Source organism: Chlorocebus sabaeus, chromosome 8 (genome assembly GCF_047675955.1).
Source record: "Chlorocebus sabaeus isolate Y175 chromosome 8, mChlSab1.0.hap1, whole genome shotgun sequence".
Classification (NCBI taxonomy): Eukaryota; Metazoa; Chordata; class Mammalia; order Primates; family Cercopithecidae; genus Chlorocebus; species Chlorocebus sabaeus.
The window spans coordinates 146,336,734-146,364,330 of NC_132911.1; the positions used below are offsets into that span (position 1 = coordinate 146,336,734).

At 50.5% G+C, this 27,597-nt stretch overlaps 1 protein-coding gene across 10 annotated transcripts; it reads right to left on the reverse strand.

Moving 5' to 3' along the window:
* Positions 1-27,443, reverse strand: JRK (Jrk helix-turn-helix protein). Of its 10 annotated transcripts, none has more exons than XM_073018435.1 (4): positions 27,370-27,443; positions 21,963-23,993; positions 7,479-7,518; positions 1-4,013 (listed from the first exon to the last, which is right to left on the reverse strand). In XM_073018435.1, exons 2-3 carry the CDS (start codon positions 23,541-23,543, stop codon positions 7,492-7,494), a joined length of 1,608 nt encoding a protein of 535 aa, XP_072874536.1. In that variant the 5' UTR covers positions 23,544-23,993; positions 27,370-27,443; the 3' UTR covers positions 1-4,013; positions 7,479-7,491. The 10 variants fall into 10 exon arrangements, 6 of the variants coding, with proteins under 6 accessions (XP_072874536.1, XP_037855997.2, XP_037855996.2 ...); XM_038000069.2 differs by having other exon boundaries at positions 1-4,196; XR_012093777.1 differs by lacking the exons at positions 21,963-23,993; positions 27,370-27,443 and adding an exon at positions 14,742-16,403.
* Positions 27,444-27,597: the final 154 nt, after the last annotated feature.

Genomic DNA, 27,597 nt, shown 5'->3' on the forward strand with positions numbered 1-27,597 from the left:
TCTCAGTTAATTTAGAAAGTTTATTTTGCCAAGGTTGAGGACACACACCCACGATACAGGCTCAGGAGGTCCTGACGACATGTGCCCAAGGTGGTTAGACCACAGTTTGGTTTTATACATTTCAGGGAGATATGAGACACGAGACACGAATCAACATGTGCAAGATGAACACTGGTTCAGTCTGGAAAGGCGGGACAACTGGAAGCGGGGAGGGAACTTCCGGGTCATAGGTAGATAACAACAAATAGTTACATTCTTTTGAGTTTCTGATTAATTTTTCCAAAGGAGGCAATCAGATATGCATCTATCTCAGTGAGCAGAGGGATGACTTTGAATAAAATGGGAGACAGGTTTGCCAGAAGCAGTTCCCAGCTTGACTTTTCCTTTTAGCTTAGAGATTTTGTGGCCCCAAGATATGTTCCTTTCACATTTTCCCCCTTTTCTTTTTTAAAGTCTTTTGGAGAAAGCATTTTATAAGAAAATGAGTCTCTGGTCTCAGGTTTTGTCTGCTCTCTCATGGCTAGGATGGTTTATTCCTATACAGTTAGGTCCGGAGTTATTAGAAAAGCTCATTTTTAGAAGGTTGTGAAGTGTCATGTCCTGTGAAAAGAAAATAGGGGGAGGAGGGAGGAAAAACAACAAACAAAAGAACAATCTGGGAAAAATCAATATAGGCCACATTACTCTGAAGCCCATACATTAGTAGGCAGGTATGAAAGTGGCTTATGTATGTAAATAGGTTGCTGTTGTTTTCTTCTGAAGTTTAAGTTGCCTGGCTTCAGTCCACAGGGCTTTATGAAAGCACAGCTTAGTTTTCAGTAACTCCAAATCGGGAAAAATGGGAGAAAAAGACAGAAGAAAAAATCAAAAACATCATTTTGAAGAGTTGTAGCCAAGAAAAATTATAATTCAGTCAAAACTGTAGAAAATAATAAAAACTGTAAAACATTAGGCAAGACTAGAATCTAACAACAGGTATACTATAGGTTTTGCAACATAATTTTTCTTTCTCCAGTTTCCCATTTTTAATAAACACAAATCATGGTAGGACTAGTTTGCTTTATTATACTTGGCCTAATTATTTGTATTCAGTGCAGCAAGAAGAATAATTTTTTACATAGGCTTTTTTTTTTAAAATGGAGTTTTCCTCTGTCACCCAGGCTGGAGTGCAGTGACACAATCTCAGCTCACTGCACCCTCCACCAACCAGGTTCAAGTGATTCTCCTCCCTCAGCCTCCTGAGTACCTGGGATTACAGGTGCAGGCCACCACACCTGGCTAATTTTTGTGTTTTTAGTAGAGATGGGGTTTTGCCATGTTGGCCAGGCTTGTCTCCAACTCTTGACCTCAGGTGATCCACCCACCTTGGCCTCCCAAAGTGCTGGGATTACAGGCATGAGCCACCATGACCAGCCTACATAGGCTTTTAAATTGGCCTTGATGGAACTTTGTCTCAAATAAGACTTTTTTAAAGCTGAGTATAGTCATGGATTCGTATCATCAAATATCTATGAATTGGGGGATCCTCTTCTCTTGAGGTTCCAAGATAAAACTTGGGGCTGGTGGGCCTGTCAGAAAGTGGCATTCTTTTCTTACCACAGTTCAGGAACCCTGTACAGAGACTGGGTAGACAAACATGAGGCCAGTTTTCCCAAGGGGCTTTTATTGGCTCTGTAAGTCAAGTTTGAGTCCTTAAAGGAAAGCACACCATTCCAGTCAAAGCCTTGGTAGAATAACCAGTTTTTCCAAGTGTGTCCTCTTATACATGAAAAGAGATTCTTACTGCACTTATGTAAATAACTGTATTGCCACAAATAGCTTCCAAATTCTGGAGAAATCAGGAAGAGGAAAAACAAATATGTTATAAATTTTGTTCATAGGAATATACTAAATTGTTAAATCCTGTTAATCACTCAAAAGAAAAGTTTCCTTGGCTCTGAAAAAGCAAAGCAAAGGATTAGCAAAATTTTAAGTGAAAAGTCAAAAGGATTACTTCAGTCTTGTAATAGTTCAGTTGCTGTAATTAATTCCTGTTCTGCTTGATATTTCTGAACATTTCAGTTCTCCATGGGTCCTGAAAGTTTTTATTTTATTCTGATGTCACCATCTCCAAAGCTGTTAAAAACTTGTATGCAAGAGCACCTGTTGGAGTTTTATAGCTTTTTATAAAATCACCTTCTAAGAAGGACCAAAATAAGACAATTGTCTGTGAATGACAAAAGGTTTTAGGGCAGCCATAGTCAAAAGAACCATTGACAAGAAAATTCATTACCTCTGTGGCACACGATAATTTAACATAATAACTATAATTACTACTGATAATGTACACTAAGTCATATCAGAATTATAGGAGTTTTCTATGATTTGGGAATACATAACGATAACATGTTTACACAAACACAGCCCAAAGAAACCCAAACACCATTTCATATTTGACAACACTTCCTATATAATTTTTATACCAAATAGGACAAATTATGTCATTTTTGGACTTTATGGAACTTAATATCCTAAAGGATTAATTAGGTCAGAAAAAGACATAATTTATAATTTGATTTTGGAAAGTTTGTCAAATATCAAAGGTTTAAAACACTTGATATCACAGGCTATTGTAAAATAAGTCATTCATTTAACCAAAGTGCTAACTTGAGGATTTCAAAAAAGGTGAAAACCTTCATTCTTTCAGAGAAAACTTAATTTTCCAAACAATAAACCTTAATAAAAACAATAAGATGCCAATTACATTTGTTTTTCAAAATTTTATAAATAATAAAATTTTAATCTTGATCATAAGATATAATTTTCATAAGCCGTTTATAAACTTTATAGCCTTAACTTATTAAGGAGTTTGTTAATGCTTCCAGAAAACCTTGTTAATCTGACACAGGGGTCCATATGCTGGTTTTGCATCAGTGTGCTTTTGACATTAATGATTTATTTATAGAGAAACTGGCTTATTTTATCTCTCAAAGTCAGCCTTCACAATCTCACACACTCGCCTCTTCATGATAGTCCCTGGGCCTTGAGGAGTTGAATAGCCTTAATTTCTGACCTGATGTCTCAGAAATGCAGTTTATTTTGAAGGGCATATTCTACTGGGTCTGAAGATGGAGCTTTAATTCCTGTCAGTGTTTAAAATTTAGCAGGACTTGGTCTTCTTTTCAGATCCAGGAGTCAAACCCTGTAACTCAATGTCACAAGTACTTTAAATGTGCATACAGAGAGATACATGGATGTAATAACTTTAATTTTTTTTTTTTTTTTTTTTTTTGAGACGGAGTCTCGCTCTGTCACCCAGGCTGGAGTGCAGTGGCCCGCTCTCTGCTCACTGCAAGCTCCGCCTCCCGGGTTCGCGCAATTCTCCTGCCTCAGCCTCCCGAGCAGCTGGGACTACAGGCGCCCGCCACCTCGCCCGGCTTATTTTTTTGTATTTTTAGTAGAGACGGGGTTTCACCATGTTAGCCAGGATGGTCTCGATCTCCTGACCTCGTGATCCGCCCGTCTCGGCCTCCCAAAGTGCTGGGATTACAGGCTTGAGCCACCGCGCCCGGCCACTTTAATTTTAAAAAACATTAATCTCAGTTTTCCTATGCAAACCAAAACTTAATAATAGTATGACAACATGATCACATAAAAGTTTTTGCTTTTTAAAAAAATACATCCTCTTATTGTGACTTACACAGACCATTCATGACATGCTTGGACTTTTTGGGTTGACCTGAATATCCCTTTTTTATAAGCAACCACTCATTTTACTGTAGGACTAAATTGACCATACAGGATTCTGTCTCATATAAAATTATTTCTCTTTAAGCATAAAAGTTTGGAAAATTTGCAACCTGACAATGTAATAGAAAAGAAAATCCCATTTTCTGAGGAGAAATTCAAGCCAGCTGCAGAAACTTACATACGTAACAAGGAACTGAATGTTAATCTCCAAGACAATGGGGAAAATGTCTTCAGGGCATGTCAGAGGTCTTCACAGCAGCCCCTCCCATCACAGACCCAGAGGCCTAGGAAGAAAAAGTGGTTTCATGGGCCAGGCCCAGGGTTGCCATGCTGCGTGCAGCCTAGGGACTTGGTGCCCTGCATCCCAGCCACTCCGGCCATGGTTGAGAGGGGCCAACGTAGAGCTCAGGCCATGGCTTCAGAGTGTGCAAGTCCCAAGCCTTGGCAGTTTTCACATGATGTTGAGCCTGTTGAGTGCACAGAAGTCAAGAATTGAAGTTTGGGAACCGGAACCTCTGCCGACATTTCAGATGTATGTAAATGCCTGGATGCCCAGGCAGAAGTTTGCTGCAGGTGTAGGGCCCTCATGGAGAACCTCTGCTAGTGCAGTGTAGAAGGGAAATGTGGGGTCAGAGCCCCCATGCAGAGTCCCTACTGGGGCACCACCTAGTGGACCTGTGAGAAGAAGGCCACCATCCTCCAGACCCCAGAATGGTAGATCCACTGACAGCTTGCACTGTTTGCCTGGAAAAGCCACAGACATTCAATGCCAGTCCATGAAGGCAGCCGGGAGGGAGGCTGTACCCTGCAAAGCCACAAGGGTGGAGCTACCCAAGACCATGGGAACCCACCTCTTGCATCAGCATGGCTTGGATGTGAGAAATGGAGTCAAAGGAGATCATTTTGGAGCTTTAAAACTTGACTGCCCTGCTGGATTTCAAACTTGCACAGGGCCTGTGGCCCCTTTGTTTCAGCCAATTTCTCCCATTTGAAATGGCTGTATTTACCCAATGCATGTACCCCCAATGTATCTAGGAAGTAACTTAACTTGCTTTTGATTTTACAGGCTTATAGGTGGGAGGAACTTACCTTGTCTCAGACGAGACTTTGGACTGTTAACTTTTGAGTAATGTTAAAATTAAGACTGTGGGAGACTGTTAGGAAGGCATGATTGGTTTTGAAATACGAGGACATGAGATTTGGGAGGGGCCAGGGGCAGAGTGATCTGGTTTGGCCGTGTCCCCACCCAAAACTCATCGTGAATTCCCACGTGTTTTGGGAGGGACCCGGTGGGAGGTAATTGAATCATGGGGAAAGTCTTTCCCATGCTTTTCTCATGATAGGAAATAAGTCTCACAAGACCTGATGGTTTTATGAAGAGGAGTTCCCCTGCACACATTATCTTGCTCTTTGCCTGCTGCTATCCATGTAAGACATGACTTGCTCCTCCTTCCATTCCCCCACAATTGTGAGGCACTCCCAGCTACGTGGAACTGTAACTCCATTAAACCTCTTCTTTTGTAAATTGCTTCAGAGGGTGCAAGCCTCAAGCCCTGGCAGCTTCCACATGCTGTTGAGCCTGTGAGTGCACAGAAGTCCAGAATTGAAGTTTGGGAACCTCCACCTGGGTTTCAGAGGGTGTATGGAAATGATTGGATGTCCAGGAAGAAGTTTGCTGCAGGGGTGGGGCCCTCATGGAGAACCTCTGCTAGGGCAGTGTGGAAGGAAAATGTGGGGTGGGAGCCCCCACACACAGCCCCCACTGGGGCACTGCCTAGTGAAGCTGTGAAAAGATGGCCACTGACCTCTAGACCCCAGAATGGTAGATCCACAAATAGCTTACACCGTGTGCCTGGATAAGCCACAGACACTCAATAACAGTCTGTGAAAGCAGCCAGAAGGAAAGCTGTACCCTGCAAAACCACAAGGGCAGAACTGCCCAAGACCATGGGGACCCACCTCTTGCATCAGTGTGACCTGGATGTGAAACATGGAGTCAAAGGAGATCATCTTGCAGCTTTAAGATTTGACTGCGCTGCTGGATTTCAGACTTGCATGGGGCCTGTGGCCCCTTTGTTTTGGGCAATTTCTCCCATTTGAAATGACTGTATTTGCCCAACGCATGCACCCCCATTGTATCTAGGAAGTAACTCACTTGCTTTTGATTTTACAGGCTCATAGGCAGAAGGGACTTGCTTTGTCTCAGATGAGACTTTGGACTGTGGAGTTCTGAGTTAATGCTGAAGTGAGTTAAGACTTTGGGAGACTGTTAGGAAGGCATGATTGGTTTTGAAATGTGAGGACATGAGATTTGGGAGGGGCCAGAGATGGAATGATATGGTTTAGCTCTGTATCCCACCGAAATCCCATCTTAAATTAAAACTCCCACAATTCCCACATGTCATTGGAGGAACCCGATGGGAGGTAACTGAATCATAGGGTCAGTCTTTCCTGTGTTGTTCTCATGATAGTAAGTCTCCAGAGATCTGATGGTTTTAAAGCTGAGAGTTTCTCTGCACAAGCTCTCTCTCTTTGCCTGCTGCCATCCATGTAAGATGTGACTTGCTCCTCCTTGCCTTCCACCATCATTGTGAGGGCTCCCCAGCAATGCAAAACTGTAAGTCCATGAAACCTCTTTCTTTTGTAAACTGCCCAGTCTCTGGCATGTCTTTATCAGCAGCATGAAAATAGACTAATACAAACACATTTCTAAGTGTCTAAACTACAGTCTTCCTTAAAAACCAAGGGTAGTCTCTGTTGCAATAGCTATTTTAGTTTAAAAAAAAAAAACCAGGTTCACAATACAAAATTAAGTGGTTTAAGGGCTGAAACAAACTTGTCTGTTTAAATTCTTGGGGTTCCATAAGGAAAAACAGAGGTTTCTCCCCCAAAAGTAGTCTAGCACCTTCTCCATTTTCTTTAAGGAACCCCATGCTATTATAAACTATTTTAGGTTCCCTATGCAGCAAAGGGTGCAAGAGAAAGGAGAGACAGCAGAAGTAAATGAAGAAACTAGAATTCAGTCAACTGAGAAGAAAAAACTTTTGCTCAAAAAAAAGACAAGGTTCTAGGAGAGGAAAAAAACAAAAACAAAAACATGAAGGTCCTTTAAAACAAACACACACACACACATTTTGGATGTTAGCTTTAATTTATCTGACTTTTAACCATTGAGCTCCTTTTAAAAAAAAGTTTTTAAATCTCATTACCATATTTCAGCTAGGACAAATTGCTGCTATTTCAGAAATACCAAGTATCAAACCAGAAAGGACTTGATTTAGGAACCAAACCCAGCTTTCATGCTGGAAAAAAAAAAAAAAAAAAAGGAAGGCAGAACCTTAGCCATTAAACTGCAGTGTGGGGTAACAGCCATTGTTTCAGTTTGGCCTGGCTAGAAAAAAGGTGGTCTGGTTATGTAAATAAAGCCCCTTAAGTACTGAAAATCAAAATCAATTTTTTTTTTTTTTTGTGGGAATGTAGCCACTTCAGAGGCCTTGTTCCCCATAATTTGAAACTTTCCTTCGGATTTGATCAAATTAGATAGAGTTGGTCAAACCCAATGGGAAAAAGACTGAAACAACAAAAACAGAAACATACAACAACAACAACAATAATAAAAAAGAGCAAAGCAAAACAAACAATTGCACAACTTATATAATTACTGAGTGCTCTAACAGTAAGGAGAAATTAAGACCAGCTGGCTGTTAATTTTACCTTTAGCCAAGACAAACCCCAGTCCAGTTACTTACCTAGGAATGGATCTCAGGCTGAAGACTGCACTCCACCATCCTAGAAGTAGGAAAGAAAAAAAAACCTCATCTTCCCTGTTGGAAGTGAGCTCAAACTCCATAAAGGAGTTTACCTGCCTTCCATCGTCACAGAAGCAGGAAAAAACTTGCCTGCCTTGTTTTGGAAGCAAGTAAAACTCCAAAAAAAGGGGCGGGGTGATGGTGGGAGTTGTATAGCAAAATAAAACATTAAATCTCAACCAAATTTTGGGAGATCACGGATTCTCTGGAGGGAGTGCTTCCAGGCCTCAGTAAATTGTCCTATTCATTTGAGCCATAAAGATAACTCAAGCTGGTACTAAGCACTCACAGGAGATTTTTTCAAAGGTCAGGGGCACCTCCATTCAGAATCCCTTTGTGATTACCAAAATGTGAACCCAGAAAATCTGAAACAAGTCTCAGTTAATTTAGAAAGTTTATTTTGCCATGACACAGCCTCAGGGGGTCCTCACGACATGTGGCCAACGTGGTCAGAGCACAGTTTGGTTTTCTACATTTTAGAGAGATATGCCACACCAATCAACATATGTAAGATAAACATTGGCTTAGTCTGGAAAGGCGGGACAACTCAAAGTGGGGTAGGGGCTTCCAGGTCATAGGTAGATAAGAGACAAATGGTTGCATTCTCTTGAGTTTCTGATTAGCCTCTCCAAAGAAGGGAATGAGATATGCATTTATCTCAATGAGCCAAGGGGTGACTTTGAATAGAATGGGAGGCAGGCAGGGGCCCATTCCATAGGCCCCTCCCCACCAAACTGTCCTTGAAAAATCCTCACCTCTGAATTTTAGGGGAGGCTGATTTAAGTAATAACTGCCCTATGCAGTTTTCAGCTTGACTTTTCCCTTTAGCTTAGTGATTTGGGAGCCCCAATATATTGTCCTTTCACATAATCAATTTACAGAACAAGAAAAAAGAGAGAGAGAGGTGACCGACAGCCGGAGAAGCGGAAGCTGCAGCTGCATGGTTATTCCACACAGCCACAGTTCCTTCTAGGCTCAGTCATTTCTAGGGTTCCAAAAATTGATGATGTTTATTCGCTTTTTATACCCCTCTGCGTAGGCCCCAGTACTGGCCCTGACTGGCCAGGTACCCCACGCTGCAGAGGTGTATGCAGTGGCTCCCTACAGGCCTGGCTTGGGCCACATCCATCACAGGCAGACCATTGTGAAGAGACCTTTGCACAAATTTTAAGTGCAAGAGATCTGACCTAACCAACTCCATCTTGCCTTTAACCTCCAAACTGCCTTTGATCACTTCTGGGAGTGGGCCAAGCTAACTTTGGGAGACATTTAGTTAGTAATTTAAATGATAACAGCCCTTCCCACAACTAAACCACCTTTGTAATACTAATGAAAGGCCACCAAGTTAAGAGGATGAGAGGGGCCTGGATTCCGCTAAGACGTAGGGATAAACAATTACCAACTATTGTCCCAGAAGTTATAAGATTTGCAACTTCCCTAATTACTCCTGCAGATAACATCACTATTGTAGAACCTAGGATTGGCCTTTTAAGATGTATTTTCAGACAGGGTCTCATTCTGTCACCTGGGCTGGAGTGCAGTGGCAGAATCATGGCGCAGTGCAGCTTTGACCTCCTAGGCTCAAGCAATCTTCCCGCCTCAGCCTCCCAAGTACCTGGGACCACAGGGACGTGCCACCACTCCTGGCTAATTTTTTTTTTAATGTTTTATAGAGAAGAGGTCTCACTATGTTGCCCAGACTGGTCTCAAGCTCCTGGGCTCAAGCACTCCTCCTGCCTCAGCCTCCCAAAGTGCTAGGATTACAGATGTGAGCCACTGTGCCTGGCCACACTTTTGTACTGCTGACACCAGATGGCTCTCCCTGGACCAGCAGACCAGCAGCTCCTTGGTAGCCCTCATCCAAAGGTGGACTCAGCGCACAAGGACCTTTTCTACACCCCTATGATGGCACCCCCAGAAAATCAGAAGCACCCATTCCCTAGGCCCCTGCCCACCAAACTGTCCTTGAAAGATTCTCACCTCTGAATTTTAGGGGAGGCTGATTTAAGTAACAAGAAAACTCCAGTCTCCCATTTAGCTGGCTCTATGTATATTCAACTCTTTCTCTATTGCAATTCCCCTGTCTTGGTAAATTTGGCTCTATCTGGGCAGTGGACAAGAAGAACTAACTGGGCAGTTACAGTGGGGTTGACTGGCACATGAGAATGGTGGGATTGAGAGGCCTGGGAGCCTCCACCCTGCAGGGTCTGCTGATTGGTATCAAACCCAATAAACCATAAGGTCAGGGGAACCTGCAGGGGAGGAGCAGCAGGAAGGACACTGCTCTGCAGCCCAGCCCACAGCACCCCCACGTGGTGTCCATGGCCATTCTAGTGTATCCTGACCTCTCACACTGCTCCAACCCTCACAGCACACCTGCTGCCCTCCTGCGGTGCTGGCCTCCCTTCAGGGAAGGGGAGACTCTGGGCTTACAAAGATCAGGACAGCGGCCAGAGGAAAGATGTGACAGGCCCTGGCTCCCTCCCTCCTGATGTCTGCTCTCTCCAGCCAGACTCTAGCCACTCCGTCCTAAGGGTCCAGCCTGATTCTGTTGAGCAAGGAATGTTTGTGAGGCTCCCAGGCTGGAGGCCAATGTGGTCCCCGTGTCTTGGTGGGATCCTGTTGCCCCACCACCAAAGCTACCCCAGAACAGGCGATTCAAAGAGGAGGGCTGTACCCAGGGCTCAGAAGCACAGACCCCCACCAGCCCTCCTCAGCTGGCAGAGCCCGCCTGACCTCTCTGGGCCCTCCCTGGCTGGCTCAGCTCTCACTGGGCATCTGGAGTCCTCCCCACCCCAGATTCAGGCACAACCAGTGCAGGTGCCACCTGCTTAATGCTGTCCTGCCCAGGCACCCTGCCCAAGCCCCCGGCTACCCCCCAGCTCAGGGGCCAACGGGCGCAGCCTCCTGGGTGCTGATCTGCTGCAGCCGAGAGCCTTGAGCTGCCCCAGGCCCTCCTCAGTGAAGATGAGGCCACGAGCAAGCAGAGGACCCAGACCCCCCAACGGAGGTGCGTCTCTCAGCAGGCAGCTGCACTTCTGGAGAAGGTCAACTGCAGAAGCTCCTTGCCCTGCCAGCCTCAGGGTCCTTTCTGAGGCTCTGCCCGCCCCAGGGTGGCTTTGAGGAGGCCTCCCCTGCTCAGCCTCCTAGGGCGGCTTCACAGGCTTCTCGAGCCACCACTGGAGCCATGAGGGCTGCCCTCAGGTGACCACCCCCAGGCTGGATCCCTCTCTGCCTTTGCACACCCCCTTGAGATGGGTCCTAGTAGTGCCAGTTCTCTCTCCCCAGCAAGGGCTGCTCCAGGTTACTGCCCACCCAGAAATCCTGGGGGCCAGCACTGACTTCAGAGGTGGAACCATTCAATGTCCTCTGGTGGTGACCTTGCTGTGACTGCTGGCCTGGGGCCCCTGAAGAGCTGACACACCACAGACACCATGTGTTAGGCACTGTGTGAAGGTTAGCCCTGCAGAGTGGCCCCACACGATTCAGACACTTTTGAGAGTGAAAGGGGTATCAGCAATTGTTCCAGGACAATAGGTGCCACCAGGACTGCCCAGGGAAACCAGGACACAGCGGCACCACAGGCACATCCAGCTCAGCACAGCAGGAGGCTGGCAGACACAGCCAAGGCAAATGCTGCCAGAGGCCAAGAAAAGCGGGGAATCACAGGGAACAGGCAGAGGAAGGGATGCAGTGAGATCCTGTGCTGTGGAGTAAAATGGCTCCGGACTCCAAACTCTGTGTCCCTGACTATCCCTGATGCTCCTGAGCCTCAACTGCTCATCTGTACAAAAGGGATGGCACTAGTGACTCAGCCAGGTGCCAGGAAGATTCGATGAGTTAAGTGCCACCAGAATGTGGACAGCACAGGCCCCACTAAGTGTGTTCTGCCTCCTGTCGTCTTGGATCCTCTCTTCCTCCTTTGCTGCTTTTACACTGGGTATCTTCCAATGTAGCATTTTAATTTCTTTAATGATTTTTTCACTCTATTTTTTGAATTATTTCTCTAGTGGTTGTTCTAGGGATCACCATTTACATTTTATCAGAATCTACTTTGGATCTGCACTAATTCCAGTGAGAGACAGAAATGCCGCTCCAGTGCAGTTCCGTCCCCTTTTCCCTTCTGCGGTATTATCGTTACGCACCTATCACATCTCTAAATGTTACAAACCCAGCAGTATGTTGTTATTATTATTATGTAATGTTATGCTTTTTAAAGAAGCTGGGAGATAAAAGAAGACCAAGTACATATTTTTAGCTTTTGCTACATTAACTTTCCTTTTATTGTTTCTGATTCTGTTTATCTGTTCTGTGAATTTGAGTTACTATCTGGACTCACTTCCTAGTCAGATTATTTTGCTTCCACCCATCTCCTTTGGATTATTCACAAATACATTATATTTCTATATGTGATAGGCCCAACAATGTTATACCCATATTATTTTATATAACTGCTTTTTACATCAATTAAGAAGAAATGTGCATTTATACTGTTTTATACAACTATACAAGTACCTCTGCAAGTGTTGTTTTTAATGTGGATTTAAATTACCTTCTGGGGTCATTTACTTTCAGCCTGAAAGACTTCATCTTTCTGATAAGGTGGGCCTGCTAGCAACAAACTCTCTTGGCTTTTGTATGTAGTATCTGGGTTCATCTTTAAACTGCTTGTTTGTTTGTTTATTGAGACAGGGTCTCACTCTGTTACCCAGGCTGGAGTGCACGGGCCCCAATCTTGGCTCACTGCAACCTCTACCGCCCAGGTTCAAGCAATTCTTCTGCCTCAGCCTCCCAAGTAGCTGGGATTATAAGCGCATGCCACCATGCCAGGCTAGTAGACATGGTTTCGCCATGTTGCCCATGCTGGTCTTGAACTCCTGACCTCAGGTGATCCACCTGCCTCAGCCTCCCAGTGCTGGGATTACAGGCGTGAGCCACCATGTTCAGCTGCTTAAATTTCCGAAAGATAGTTTGCTGGATATAGGATTCTTAGTTAATGGTGTTTTTGTTTTTGTTTGTTTTGAGCACTCTGAATATATTATCCCTCTGCCCTCTGGCCTCCACTGTTTCTGATGAGAAGTCAGCTGTTGATCTTACTGGTGTTCTTTTGTAAGTGACAAATCATTTTTCTCTGTTTTCAAGATTTTATCTTTGGCTTCCAGTACTTTTACTATGATGAGTTTATTTGTAGATCTCTGGTTATCCTACTTAGATTTCATTGAGCCTCTTGAATTTGTAGGCTTTTTTCAAAAAAATTGGGGATTTTTCAGCCATTATTTCTTTAAACATTTTTTCTGCTCCTTTCTGTCCCTCCTCTCTTCTGGTTCTCCAAGCGTATGTTGGTGCAATTCGTGTGGTATCACACATTTCTCTAAGGCTCTTTTCTTCACTCTTTCTACTGTTCTTTGGATTACATAGTTTCTATCACTCTATTCTCAAGTTCACTAATTCTTTCTTCTGCCAGTTGAAATCTACTGTTGAGCTCAGCTTGCCTAGTGAATTTTTCATTTCAGTCATCGCACTTTTCAACTCCAGAATTTTCATCTGGTTCTTTTTATTTGAGACAGGGTCTTGTTCTGTCACCCAGGCTGAAATGCATTGGCACTATCACAGCTCACTGCAGCCTTGACCTCCCAGGCTCAAGCAATCCTCCCACCTCAGCCTCCTGAGTAGCTAGGACTATAGGTGTGTGCCACCATGCTGGTTATTTAAAAAAAAAAAAAAAAAAAATGTAAATACAAGTTCTCACTATGTTGTCCCAGGCTGGTTTTGAATTCCTGGACTCAGATGATCTTCCTGCCTCAGCCTCCCAAAGTGCTGGGATTACAGGTGTGAGTCACTGAGTCAAGCCTGTTTTTTTTTTTTTTTTAAATACAAAACATATAATTTCTACCTTCTTAATCTCTATTTGAGGTAATATTGGCTCACACCTTCCTTTAGTTTTACCCCCTTTAGTTCTTAGAATACATTTATGATGGCCACTTTGAAACTTTTTTCTTTTAAATCCAGCATCTTGCTCTACATAGGCAGTTTCTATTACCTGCCTTTTCCCCCAGTGTAGGGCCATACTTTCCTGTTTCTTTGCATGCCTCATAATTACCTGTTGAAGAGTGGACACCTTAGGTAACCATTGTAGCAATTCTGGATACTAGCCAGCCCGATCTTGGACTATTTTCCTGCTTTCTTTGCTTAGGGACCAGCTAGACTATTTTAGTGGCATCTATTTCCCACCCCACATCCCAGAGCCTCTGACTGCATCTCAGTTTTTCTCCTCAGGATCACCATCTTGGTTATGCCCTCAGTCGCCCTGGATGACAGTGGTTTGAAAGTGTGCTTTGTTTTCCCTGACCACATCCAGCCATTAAGCTCCACTAATGGTCAGCTGATTGCTCCACTGTTTTGAATGCTGCCCTGGACATAAATTGCTTTGCAGGTCAATCCAATCAAATTTGGGCTCCTTTGAAGGGATAGTTCCTGAAGTTAGTGTTTGTGATACTTATATGACCCCTAGCCAGACAATATTTTTGGCATAGATCTCCAATAAATCTACTGATTGACCACAGTTGCCTTTCTCCATCACTTCCACTGTTTTTGAGAGCACCCTTAGGCTGGAACTTCACACTCTTACAAATGCAGTTCCTGTGGGGAGGAATGTGGAGCGCTCTGTTCTATGGCCTGCTTCTCCAGTGGCTCTGCTGTTTGGGGTGGGGACAATGTTGTGTCTCCCCCTAACTTCGACAGCTGAGCATTTGATGGGAGAGGAGTCAGCAATCCCAGGTTGTCCGGGCTTGCCTCTCAGTATGGAACCCCCACTCTACAGGTGAGGCCCACCAAGGGTTGTTGCCTGCCTCCATCCCTCACACCCTAAGCTCACCTCGTAAATCTGCCCTGTGCCCAGCCCTGCCATGAGGCAGTTCTCCAACATTATGTCTCTGTGGAAGCCTCTGGGGAGGGCTTAGGAATTGCCAGCTCCTCTGGTGAAGTCACTGCCACATCCACGAAGCCCACAGAACTGCCTGGACCTGAAGCAGGCTGGAACCTCTGCTCTCTCCTTACAGAGATGGGGAAGATCAGACATAACTGCTGGAGCAGGCATGAAGGCACAAGGCCTGGGCCGACTCGCACTGCTAGATGAGTCCTATACTCGCTCACCCATCCTCTACAACCATGCTCCCCAAACCTTTTATAACTAGTTGTACTCACATGACTGGGACCTGGCTCGAGGGACATGAACAGAAGTGGTGTGCTTTCTGGAGGCAGACACAGTGGAAGGGACTGGAGCAGGTGTCCTGTAACATCTTCAACCCTGTGGTTCCCTTCATGAAATACACATGGCATATCTTGGTCTGTTTGCAAGGTTATAAAGTAACACCTGAGGCTGAGTAATTTATAAAGAAAAGAGGTTTATTTGGCTCACAGTTCTGCAGGCTGTACAAGTAGCATGGTGCCAGCATTTGCTTCTGGTGGGGAATTCAGGGAGCTTCCACTCATGATGGAAGGCAAAGGGGAGCAGCATCACATAGCAAGAGGAAGAAGGGAGGGAGGTGCCAGGCTCTCTTTAACAAACAGTTCTCACAGAAACTAATCAAGTGAGAACTCACTTGTTACCACAAAGATGGCACCAGGCTACTAATGAAGGATCCATCCCGATAACAGGAACATCTCCCATCAGGCCCCACCTTCAACACTGGGGATCAAATTTCCATATACGATTAGAAGGGACAAACATCCAAACTGCATCATGGCAGAAGGAGCCTGGCTCTGCCAGACAGTTGAGCTGTTTCATCAGCCCTGATTTCCCTTCTCAACTAGTATGTGTGCAAGAACTAAACTGCTATCTTGTGTACACAACTCTGCAGGGTCCCTCTGTTATTGGCACTGGGTAGGGCAGGGTGGGAATCCCCCAGGCCCTGGCCATGAGGTGCTCTGTATTTATCACCACTGTCCGGGTCATGGTGGGCAGTGTGGGTCTGCCTCCCCTTCTAGACCAGGTGAACCTTAATGACAGGTGCACGTTTTACTCATCCCAAGTCCCCCAGGAGCCTGGCCCATGACTGGAACTGAGGAGTTGAGGGCAATGGCAGAACTGCCTGGACCTGAAGCAGGCTGGAACCTCTGTTCTCTCCTTACTGCCTGTCTCAGTTTGGATTGCTATAACAAAATACCACAGGCTAGGTGGTTTAAACAACAGAAATTAATTTCTCACAGATCTGGGGACTGAAAGTCCAATATCAAAGGCACTGGCAGTCTGGTGTCTGCTGAAGGCTCTTTCTGATTTGCAGATGGCAGTTTTTTATTTTATTTCTTCCTTTTAGCGATAAGGTCTTATCATGCCTAGGCTGGTCTCGAACTCCTGGACTCAAAGCAATCCTAATGCCTTGGCCTTCCAGTGCTGGGATTACAGGCGTCAACCACTGCACCCAGCTTGAAAGATGGCAATTTTCTTGTATGATCACACAGCAGAAAGAGACCTTGCTCTAGTTCCTTCCTTTTAAGGACTCAATCTCATCGGGGAGCCCCACCCTCATGACCTCACCTAAGCCTAGTCACCTCCCAAAGGCCCCACCTCCTAATACCACCCTACTGGGGGTCAGGGTTTCAACATATAAACTTTGGGGGGGACACAAACATGCAGTCCTTAATACCATCATTACGGAGATGGACGCCACACACCGACCAACACCCATACCCTCAAGGGCACTGGTGGGGACAAAGGGGTCTTACCCAGCACTGCCAAGAGGCAGAAGTTCTCCAACATTATGTCTCTGTAGAGGCCTCCGGGCAGCACTTAGGAATTGCCAGCTCCTCTGGTGAGGTCACTACCACATCCTCAGGGCCCACAGCCTCCTGAAACAACAGAACTTTGCTGCTTCGTGGAGGAGCGTCCGTATGTCCACACCATGGGGGTGTGGTCACTTTCCTCTGCCAGGGAGAACGGGGAGGGAGAACAGGATTCCTAGTGTATTTCTTCTCTTTAGAACTGACAACCCATCAAGGTACAATGACAGAGAAAAAGGCTGGCCAGGTGCCAAGTCCTGGCTCAAGCATGGCAGCTCCTCCCACGGAGCCTCATGGCCACCCCAGAGGACAGGCCTTCCTTTCACACACATCAGAAATAGGGACCCCGAGACCTCGAGAGGGGAAATGGGCCCAGGGACATGCCTTGGCTTGGAGTGGCTTAGGACCAGGGCAAGACACCTGACCCCAGAGCAGACCATGCTCTGACACTGGGCAACACATTCCCTGCTCTGGACCTCAGTTCCTTTGGCTGCTAAGGAGGCCCAATAATCCTGGCCTGTGTGGGACGGGACTGCCCACAGACATAGACGGCCTTTGAGCACCTCGTATCTCGCTTCCCAGCCAGCCGGGGTGTGGAGATGGCCACGCTGACAGGTTCCCTGAGAGAGGGCCCAGCCATGGCCAGTGGGCCTCCCAGGAGGGCCTGAGCAGGGAGGCCATCACGCTGCCTTTGAGACCAGGACCCAGCAGGGGCCATGCCCAGATTCAGAGGCTCAGGACCACCACGGAACTGAAATGAGGTTCAAGGCCTCACACAAGAGTGGCCCCTAAAAAGGCTGGTAAAGGAGTGTTTTCACCTCTGTTTACAGTTGAGGGCACTGCTCAAGGTCATGCAGCTGGTGAATGGCAGGGAGTGAGCAGTGAACATGATGCTGGTCACCAGGAGCAGGTAGCCGTGGGTCTCCCTCTGCCCTCAGCAACTTCACACCTGCCCCTCCCTGGGCCCCAGTCTCATATCTAAACATGAGTGACCCCACCTCATTTAATGTTATCATCACTGCCCTGCAAGGGAAACAACAGATGTGTAGGGTCTGAGGGTCCATGTGTGGAAGCAGACACCAGAGCCGAGTCCACACGGGCAAAGGAGCAGGCGTGCAGGGCCGGGAGCTGGGGCTCACCTGGGAGGCTGGTGGCTGCAGCTCCTGGCCCTGCAGACAGCCAGGCCTGGGGTCTACAGGAGCTGGACAGGGAAGAAGACAAACAAGGCCTCACGGGTCCATTCTCCCCAGCCTCCCAGCAGGCAGCTGAGCCCAACGCAGTGCCTGAGAGCTCAGCCCTTGTCAAGAAGAGTCCTCGAACCCACAGGGGGCAGTGGAAGTGCAGAAGCCCTGCCCAGGCCCTGTCTCCCAGCCCACCACCCACCCCTCACGGCTGCCACACCCACCAGCCCGTGACTGTCCACATCCTGACCCCTACCTCATGACCTCCCCGACCCTGATCTCCACACCTGACCCCAAAGCACATTACTATTTTTATTATAGATAAGGCCTCTCACTCTGTCACCCAGGCTGGAGTGCAGAGGCCATAACTCACTGCAGCCTCGAACTCCTGGGCTTGGGGATCCTCCTGCCTCGGCCTCCTGAGTAGCTGGGGTTACAGGCAAACACCACCACACCTGGCTCATTTTCTTTTATTTTCTGTAAAGATGGGGTCTCCCTATGTTGCCCAGGCTGGTTTCAGACTCCTGAACTAACGTGATCCTCCTGCCTTGGCGTTCCAGAGCGCTGGGATTTCAGGCAGAAGCCACCACCCCCGGTCCCCTATAAGTACATGTATGTGGGGCGAGGTGAGGTCCCTGAGGTGCAGTGTGGATGGGTCTTGATTTGTCCCAAGTTTCGCTGCCTTGTGCCACAGCCTCCCAAGAAAGGATGCAGTCCACACCTTCTGCAAATCCCTGCCTCAAACCCTGTCCCTCCGGAAGCACATCCAGCCACCGGGACCCTGAACCTCCTCCAAATGGACTTTAACTGGGGACAACTGATGACAGTCCTCCAAAACCCTGTCCCTCCGGAAGCACATCCAGCCACTGGGACCCTGAACCTCCTCCAAATGGACTTTAACTGGGGACAACTGATGACAGTCCTCCAACCCCAGGGAGCTGAGGAAGCCATGAGCAGGGGCTGTGACTTCCATTCTTCCAGTCAACCTACCACTAGCAATCACTCATTCGGCCCGCTGGATAAGAACAGTGGCCTGCGGCATCAGGGGCAGCCCAAGTGGTCTCCATCGCATGCTCAACCATGGCTGAGCACAAATGAAGCGTATGAAGCCACGCAGACGGGCCCAGGGCAAGGCCCGCTCTAGATCCTCCTATGCAGGAGACAGACAACCTTCAGGACAGCGTGCCGGGGGTGCCCAGAGATCCAGGCTGGCACAGGCAGGACAGGTGTTCTGTAAACCAATCTAAGGTAGAAGGGGCTGAAAGACCACCTACCCATCCCAAGCCCTGAATTCACCATGCCACCCTGAAAGTATGGCCTCTCCTGGGCACCCTGAGGGATGGGAGCTCCCAGAGTGGAGGCTGCCTGTCCCAACTGAAGACAAAGGAGCACCCTCAGGCCTGAGCCCTCAGGGGCACCACCAGAGAAGAATGTGGTGATACAAAGAGGTTCATTCCACTAGCAGGCTGGAAGCAGCCACAGAGGTCCCAAACCAGATGTCGCAGCACCCGCTGCCCCAGTAGCCACTGAAGAACTGAGGCCATGACCTGTAGGGGCACGGTGAGAAGACAAAGAGTGGCTCCAGCCCCGGGTTCACAGATAAAAGGGAGAGGCATTTAAACGGGACCAGAGACTTGCGCGCTCTGCTCTGGCAAGCTCCAGGGCTTCCCAGGGGCCTCAGCAGCCCCAGAAACGGAGTGAGGAGACACAGCCTCACAGGGCTGTGCTGTGGTGTCTGGTGCAGTGGGGCTCCACCTGAGAGGGCTTGGGGAACAAGATTCTGAGGCTAAAACATTCGACCACTTGAGCTTCTGAGACTGGTCAGGAAGTGAGAACAAAGTGTTCGGAGGAAACAGCAGTCTCCACGAAGCATTCTGGGGGACAGGATGGAGACAGGAAGTATGCAGCAGGCAGCCGGGCCCAGCAGCGCAGAGATGAGTAAGCTCTGGGCTCCCTAAAAACCTCACTCCAGGGAGACCTGCAGCAGCGAGCCCAGGTGAGGAGGGGCTGCAGGAGGAGCAGGGCCCAAGTCCCCTGGGTGGCACAAGGGATTCCAGCCACAGGGGCTGTGCCTAGAGTCAGGTTCCAAGCCTTGTTGCAGTTAGTCTCGAAGAGGGGCACCCTGAGGACACAGCCACTCACTGGGGACAAACATCTACCCATGAGCCCAGCACAGTCAGCACAGAAGCAGGTCAAGAGCGGGAAGAGCTCAGGTCCTGAAGAGCTACAGTCTGACAGGGACAAGCCATCTCCAGAGGATTCAGGAGAGCCAGCCAGGAGCTCGGCCTGCCCTGTGCCCTCCTCAGCTCCACCCACCCAGGATGTCCTGCTGCTTCAGAGCCCTCAAGACATGTTCTAACCTCCTGCGTTGCCTCAAGCAGCTGCAATCCAGCAATCTTGGTTATGAGGCTCTGCTAGGAGTGACACGTGAGCCCAGAAATGGCACGAAGTACACGGATGTGCAGAAGTTCCCCAGACACAGGAAGCAAACAGTGGGGGTGACACCACGAAGGCAACGGAACCCAAATGGGAACAACTGGGACTGTCGTTCAGCACCGAGATCTTTAGAAACTATTTGGCTTTTATAACCGTCACACATGCATTCAAAGCAAGAAACACACACTTTCAGGACATAGGGAGGGCTCTGTCAGCAATGACTTTTGCCCCTGTATCGGCAGAGATGTGAAAATACAAGAAACCACAGCGAGCCAAATCCTCTCCCTCATGAGAACAAAGGTTTCAGTGGAATCAACAGCAGACGCTGGAATGCAAACTACGTGCTGACTCAGCCAAATGATACAAATTTAAGAGGGGAAAAGAATTCAAGAGCAAAGCACTGAAAATAACATAGCAAAAAAAAAACCCATTTAGGCCGAGTGCTGGGGCTCACGCCTGTAATCCCAGCACTGTGGGAGGCTGAGGAGGGAGGATCGCTTGAGGCCAAGAGTTCAAGACTAGCCTTGGCAACATAGTGAGACCCTGTCTCTACAAAAAAATAAAAGGGTAGGCGTCACGGTGCACGCCTCTAGTCCCAGGTACTCAGGAGGCTGGGGTGGGAGGATCACTCAAGCCAGGGAGGTCGAGGCTGCAGTGAGCTGTGATCACACCACTTCACTCCAGCCTGGTCAACAGAGTGAGACCCTGCCTCAAGAATGAAAAAAAAGAACAATGCACCTATTTCATGCTCACTCAAAGACGAGGCTAATCACTGTGGACATAGGGCATTCTAGAATCTCAGCTGCAGGAAGCGAGTGCTGCCCGTGAAATGGAGATGCTGCAAAGCAGCTACAGACATGGAGAAAATCACCACATCCTCTTACAACCGCATCCGTGAACACTGACCAGGACAGACAACTCCTCCCCAAAGGTATTACTAACGTGCCAACAGCTGGGGAAAAGAGCACAAATATTGTTGGAAATCTAAGCAACCTGTTTTACTGTTTCCAGTGACTTACGTGCAAACCTAAGACTAATCTCTGAATGCCTGATCAAGACGTATTCATGTAAAGGCCGTAAGTATGAAATTCTGGGCAACATGGCACATTGCACTCTGAGCCAAAATGCCAAAATACCACGCAAGGTCTGTGTCCTGTATCCGGGTGATGAGCAGGGCCTGGTCAGCCACTCCTACTTTCTTCACGGAAAGAAACTCTACCAAGTCAACTCTCCGTGGGGCCCCCACATCCTGGGGCCAGAGCCCATGGGATGGCATCTGCGGGTAACAGAGGATGGTTCCAGTCATTCTGCTGAACAAGGCCACGACTGAAGTGAGACGTGCGGCCTCTTCAGCCGAGAGCAGGCCAAGAACTGAGTCCCAGCTCTCGGCCATCGGCCCTCAGGCACCGTGCCTGGGGTCCACCCAACAAGGGGATGGCCGCCAGCCCAGCAGATAGAGCCTTCTGAGACGAAGTTTGTCCAGGGGCGGTGGGCATGGCCTCCTGTCGGCCTGGAGGGCAACTTCTCTCCACATGGACAGACAGACATCTCCACCCTCTGATACTGCAATGATCAGCCAGCGAACATGAGGCCAGATCAGCCAAGCCTGGCCCCCATTCCAGCCAGAGTCAGGCTCTGGCTTGTTCTAGGCTAGGGTGGACCCTTCCAAAACATTTCCTTACTTTCGGATGACATGGCAAGTGATAAAACCTGTATCGACAGGAACCTCAGGCACAGACTGTCCTGAGCACCCGAGCCACACCCGTGGGTGACCCGCTCCTGGAAGGGCTCTTAAGTGTCTGCACATGCCCTCCTGCCTCAGGTGGGGTCGGGGCACAGGACCATGCCACTCCAGGGTGCGTGGAGAAACAGGACCAGTGGCCAGGGCAGGGCAGAGAAGCCATCAGTTGTCACCTGCTGTGGATGAGCAGGGCAAGGGAGAGTGAGCCGTGGCCCCGCAGCCACCAGGGCCCTCCTGGAGGGCTTCAACCTTGACCACAGCCCCGAGGGCGCCACGCCGCCTCCTCACCTGCTGCTGGCTCCGGAACACGGCACGCAGCGCTCGCAGCTGCCCCACTTCCTGTGCACTGAAGCATGGCTGCCGCTCCGCAAAGCGCAGGACTGCGTCGAAGGCCACGGCTGCCTGCTCCCAGGCCGCCTCTTCACCCTCACCAGGATCTCCTCTACTGTCTTGGTCAGCTTTCAGAGTCTTTTCTGAACCCCACACAACCTCTGCTGGCAACGTGGCAGCAGGGGGTTGTCCCCCTTCTGCCTCCCTTCCTGCTACACCCCAGCCGGCGGCCTGGCGCTGGCGAAGCTGGCCTGGGCAGGAGGAGCCTTCCTTCACAAGCTCCAGGATGTGCGCAAAGGATTTGTTGTGGGGCTTCGCTTGGAAGTGCTCTGCCTCCACCTCCTCCTCAGAGGAGGAGCCTTCAGCAAACACAACTGATGGCCACAGCTTCCTCCAGGCCCGCCTGAAGACGTGAGTGGGAATTGCGTTCCAGGCACAGGCCATGCTGAATATGGCATCATTCATATTGTGGCGGGCGTGGGGGCCCTGCAGGGGGGCCGGAGGGTTAATGAAGTTCCTCATGAAGTCTCTCCGAATGCCCTGCTCCATGGGCTGCACCAGTGAGGCCACGCTGGCAGGCAGGAAGATGGTGAAAACATTGCTGGACACCAGCTCGGCCTCCTGCGGGTGAGCCCGGGAGCTGTCCAGCAAGAGAACGGCCTTGCTGTCTTCTGGCAAACCTATGGTTCTGAAGTGCTCTCTCACCGAGGGCACAAAGATATGATGGAACCAATCGGAAAAAATCTCCTTGTCCACCCAGGCGCTCCCCTGGGCCTTATAGGCTACAGGCAGGTGCTGGATGCCTTTGAAAGCCCTGGGGCCGCTGCATTTCCCGATGGCCAAGGGCTTGAGCCTGTGGGAGCCCGTGGCGTTGGCACACATCAGCACGGTCAGCCGGTCCTTGCTCTGCTTGAGGCCAGGCACGGCCCCGCCTTCTGGAGTGGGATTTGGCAGGCACCGCCAGAAAAGGCCGGTCTCATCAGCGTTGTAAACCTGCTCGGGGGACAGCCCGTGCTCGGCAGCCAAGCTCCTGAAAAACCCACAGAACTGCTCCGCGGCCTGGTGGTCGGCTGCCTGCTTTTCACTGGATGCATCTAGCTTTTTAATGCCGTGTCTGGCCTTAAAGCGCCAAAGCCACCCTCCAGAGAACACACAGGGCTCAGTGAGCTGCATCTGCTCGTAGAAGTCCTTGGCCTTCTCGATGAGCATGGGGCCTGACACGGGGACGCCCTCGGAGCGCTTCCCCAGGAACCACTCGTACAGGACGCGGTCCAGGTGCTCCAGCTTGGGCGTGTGCAGCGTGCGCCGCTGCTCCAGTGCCTTGTTGGAGTCCGAGCTGGCAAAGAACCGAAGCAGCTGTGCCTTGTGGGCCCTGATGTCGTAGAGGGTGGACATGCCCACGTTGTACTCCTGCATCAGCGCCTTCCGGCTCTCGCCCTTCTCCAGGCGCGTGCAGATGTCAATCTTCTCCTTCAGCGTCAGCACCACCCTCTTCCGCTTCTCCCCTCCGCTCTTCCCGGCAGCCGGCTTGGAGGCCATGGGGAGGGGTAGCTGGTCCTAGCACTTGCAGGACACACGCTTGGCCTGGGCTGCTGCCACTACTCCCCCTCCTCCTGCTCCCCTTCCAGGGCTCCGTCTCTCCCTCTCCACTCTGCCTGCCTGATCCTGAGCACAGGCCCTAGTCCGTCTCGGGTTCCCCACTCCACACGCTGCACCTCCCGCCTCAGGTGTCCCTGGTCTTCCAGGCTCCACACCCCCAGGCCTTCGCTCCGGCCGTGCAGTCGGCTGCCAGTTCTCTCTGTGGAGGAGGTGGCCCTGTCAGACTCCCCTCTGCTGCTCCACACGACTGGAACCCCGGCCTCAGTGGATACTGTGGCAGCAGCTCCCCTCAAACTGACCAGGTTTGGGGTGGTCGAGGTTTTACCGCATAAGCTGCAGGGTGCCTCTCCAGGGTCCACAATGGTATCTCCAGGCACAGCACTTCAGGGGCTGGAAAGCAGAGGGAAGAGACAGGAAAGTGATGGGGCACGCCCGGGACACAGCTGGCATCCTCACGACTCTATCCTCACTGGGACGCTCCAGCTGAAACGCGAGTGCTACTGAGAGGAGCCACGCAAGCGCTAGCACGCAGTGTGGGGAGAGGGCGGCCCCGGGAGCGGCCCAGCCCTGCCCAGCTCCTGGGTGTGCTGCTCAGGTGGACTCTGCCCCACTCCCACCAAGCAAACGGAAGCCATTCGCTAGGGCTAGAAACGAGACGTGGCTCTCATAGGAGTAGCCCGGCCTTTCCTGGGGAACCGCTCAGGCAGAAGCCATCAGAGGAAGCCAGGACGTCCGACGCTGGGCAGACCTGAGAACAAACCTCCCACCCGCCCGGACCCGGACTAAGCCTCTTGCTGTAACTGCTCGCTGGGCTGCCTGAGCTGGCCATCTTCTCAAATCCCTTACTCCTCCCTGAGGAATGGAGGCAGGGGTGGAGGGATGCAGGGAGGAGGAATTCCTTATTACCCTCCCCGCTGAAGATCTTACAAACCCCATCTGGAGCAGGTCTCTAAACTCCCTCTAACACAGAGCCCCAAACTGCCTCTAGAAAACAGGGCATTGCAAGTTTCTCTATAACAGCAGGCCTCAAGATCCTCCAAGGGGAAAAAAAAAAAAAGATCCTCCAAGGGTTAGGAGGTGCTGCCAGTTACTCAATCACCCTCTGACCTCCCTGACCACACACACTCAGATGTGTCTACCGGGAGCCTCAGCAGACAGACAGCTGTGACCACTCCAGGCCTCCTTCAGGGGGCTCTCCTCAAGCTCAGCTCAGAGTACCCTGTCCCAGGCAGCCACACTGGGCCGCCAGTCGTTGAAACCCCAGGCTCTAGTGCTGCCCGTCCACCTGACTCCACAACCACGGCAGGGCCGCAGAGCCTGCCAGACACGGACACACGCACACAGCCACCCACCCTCACACATACATGCTCAGAGGACACAGGAACTAGCTAGTCCAGAGCAGGAACTTCTTCAGCATTTGCTAATTTGGGAGGCTCTATGAACAAATGACTGATTCACACCAGAAGCAAATGCCAGGACACCTGACGGCCCGCTGGGAGCAAGGGCTCTTCCTGGGCCAGTTGTGTACCCTATGAAAAGCTTTGCTTTTAAGTTTCATACGCACCTTTGACCAATATGAAGAAAAACGACACAGAAACGTCGCAGCTCTAAACAAACACATCTTTCTGTTGGAGTTTTGAAGTATCTTCTCACCCTTCTACATAAAGACGATGTGGGTCATTCTCATCCCTTCTAGGTGGACAATTCCATCCTCTCCTAACAACTCTGCAAAACACCCCACACCCCTCCCTACACCCGAGCCCACTGGCAGGGCACAGAGGGCACACCCCTGTGAGGCCAGGGCAGCCTATGGAGTCAGGGCTTGCAATGCACTTCACCCAGTAAGACACTGGTGAGGGCTGAGAAGCTATTTGCCCCAACACCGGGCAGCTGAGCTGGCCGGCTCAGTGTGGCGTGTGTGCTATGGGCAGGCCTGGGGTCTCCCTCCCCTCACTCCTCCGCAGGCCGGCAGTACTTGAGGATGGACTCCTGGAGTTCCCACCTCCCTCCCGCGCCCTTGCCATAGCTGCTTCTGCCAACTCCATGCAGAGCGTGTGGTGGAGTGCAGAAACGCAGCCCTTTGAGGCCAGAGCTCAAGAGAAATGAGGAGTGCAATCAAATGCAGCAAAAGCTCCAAAGACAAATTCTAGGCTTGTTGGCCGCCACCTCTGGATGAGTCCTGTCCTCTTCCGGAGTCAGTTTCCTGGTCTGCAAAATGTGGGCTGGTCCCTTAAGGATCATGCATTGTTCGCTGAGGGTGACGGTGTGACGTGTGTGTGGTCTGGCACAGCGCAGCGAGCTATGTGCATCTCACCGTGGGGAACAGGAGGGAAGGCAAGGCCACAGTCCACCCTCGAGATTTTTAATATGAACCCGCTGCAGAAAAACTGGGCGAGACACCGAATCCCACAGTAGCTTGTGAGGGACTAACTGGGGACTGGGATGCCGAGAAAAGCTTCCTGGAGGAGACTCAGCACCAGACACGGGCTCCTTGTGGACACGTCTCCGTGCCTGAAGTGCAGGTGCGGCAGGATGACACAAAGTGGCTGAATTTGTTTCATAAGGAATCTCTGAATTTTATTTTTAAAGGAAGTTTTTGGTCTTGCAAGTGGGACAGCAGTGTGTTCCAGCACTTTGTGTTATCCTGCCACACCTGCAGGTCACGTATGGAGACGTGTCCACAAGGGGCCCGTGTCTGGTGCTGAGTCTCCTCCAGGAAGCTTTTCCCGGCATCCCAGTCCCGAGTCAGTCCGTCACAAGCTACTGTGGGATTCCGTGTCTCCCCGAAATGAGGGTGGTTTCTTGCCTTGCGACTGGAGAGGAAGCACAGAACCCGGAGGTCACGTGAACACGGGATGAAACATGGAATTCTCCTGTGCCCAAGGCACAGACAAGAAACGGGAGGCCTAAGGGGTCAGCGCTGGGGCCGACTCCGTCCTGTGTGAGGGGAAGAAGACCTGAGAAACGCGGGGGGGGGCGGGGGGAAGCGGAAAACAACCTTCGCACGGGCATCGTGTGTGCGCGCGCGCGTGTTGGGGATGGGGGGTATGGAGGATATGAAGGAGAAATACTCAAAAAACAGTCGCATTCTGGGGCCGGGGGAAGAGGTGAACTGGGGGTCAGAAGGGGAGTATGGGACAGAGAAAGATGGGACAGAAAGCCTGGGGCCGTGCGCCCCGCAGAGCGCGCCCGGGAGCCGGCGCCGAGTTCCGCTAGGAGCGCTCCACGCTGGGGGATCCTGGCGCAGGAGACAGCACTGAGCTACCGGCGAGGCTCGCTCAAAAAGCACCTCTACCCCAGGGTCCCCGTTTGCGGGTAGAAATTCAGCCTGGGGCAAGAGTAAAAACGAAAATGGAGAAAAAAAGAAATAAAAAAGTCTCGGTCTGGTTTTTTAAGGGCAAGTGGATCTCGTGACCAAGCCTCTCTGAAAGTGGAACCGCAGGAAGGGTCCGGGCTGGGGCGTCAAGGCCAGGCCTGGCAGCGAGGGGTGGGTTCGGCTCGGGGGCCGCGCGCTCAGGCCGCGGGGGTCGCGCGGGAAGCACAGGGCTTCGAGTTCCGAGCGCGGCTCCCGGGAGGGGGCGCTGCCGCCCGCGGCTGGGTCCGCCCCGAGGCCTCGCGACCAGCCCCGCCCCGCGCGCCCGCCTGTACAGACTGCGGCTCCCGCCCGCGCCGCCCGCGCCGCCCGCGCCCAGCAGTGACCGGAGTCTGCCCGAGCCCACCCGGCCCGGCCTGGCCGCCCAACGCCTCAGGCGAGGACCCTACTCACCCTGCTCAGCCGGAGCAGCCACCGCCGGCCGGAAGTGCCGGCCACTCAGTTCTCCTCCAGTCCGCGCCTCGTCGCCTTCCCCCAGCTACTTCCGGTACGCTCTAGACAGGCTGGAGGACTCGGCGCTCAGTGGTGTCTGGGAGCCAGACTCCGGCTTTCCCAGAGCCGGGTGGCAACGCAGGGCCTGGGAGGGCAAGAGGCCTGGAGGGGAGGGGAGGAGTGGGAGTC

Excerpts from the sequence above, each read along its gene's own strand:
- JRK (XM_073018433.1), bottom strand. The coding sequence starts at position 23,543 with ATGGCCTCCAAGCCGGCTGCCGGGAAGAGCGGAGGGGAGAAGCGGAAG.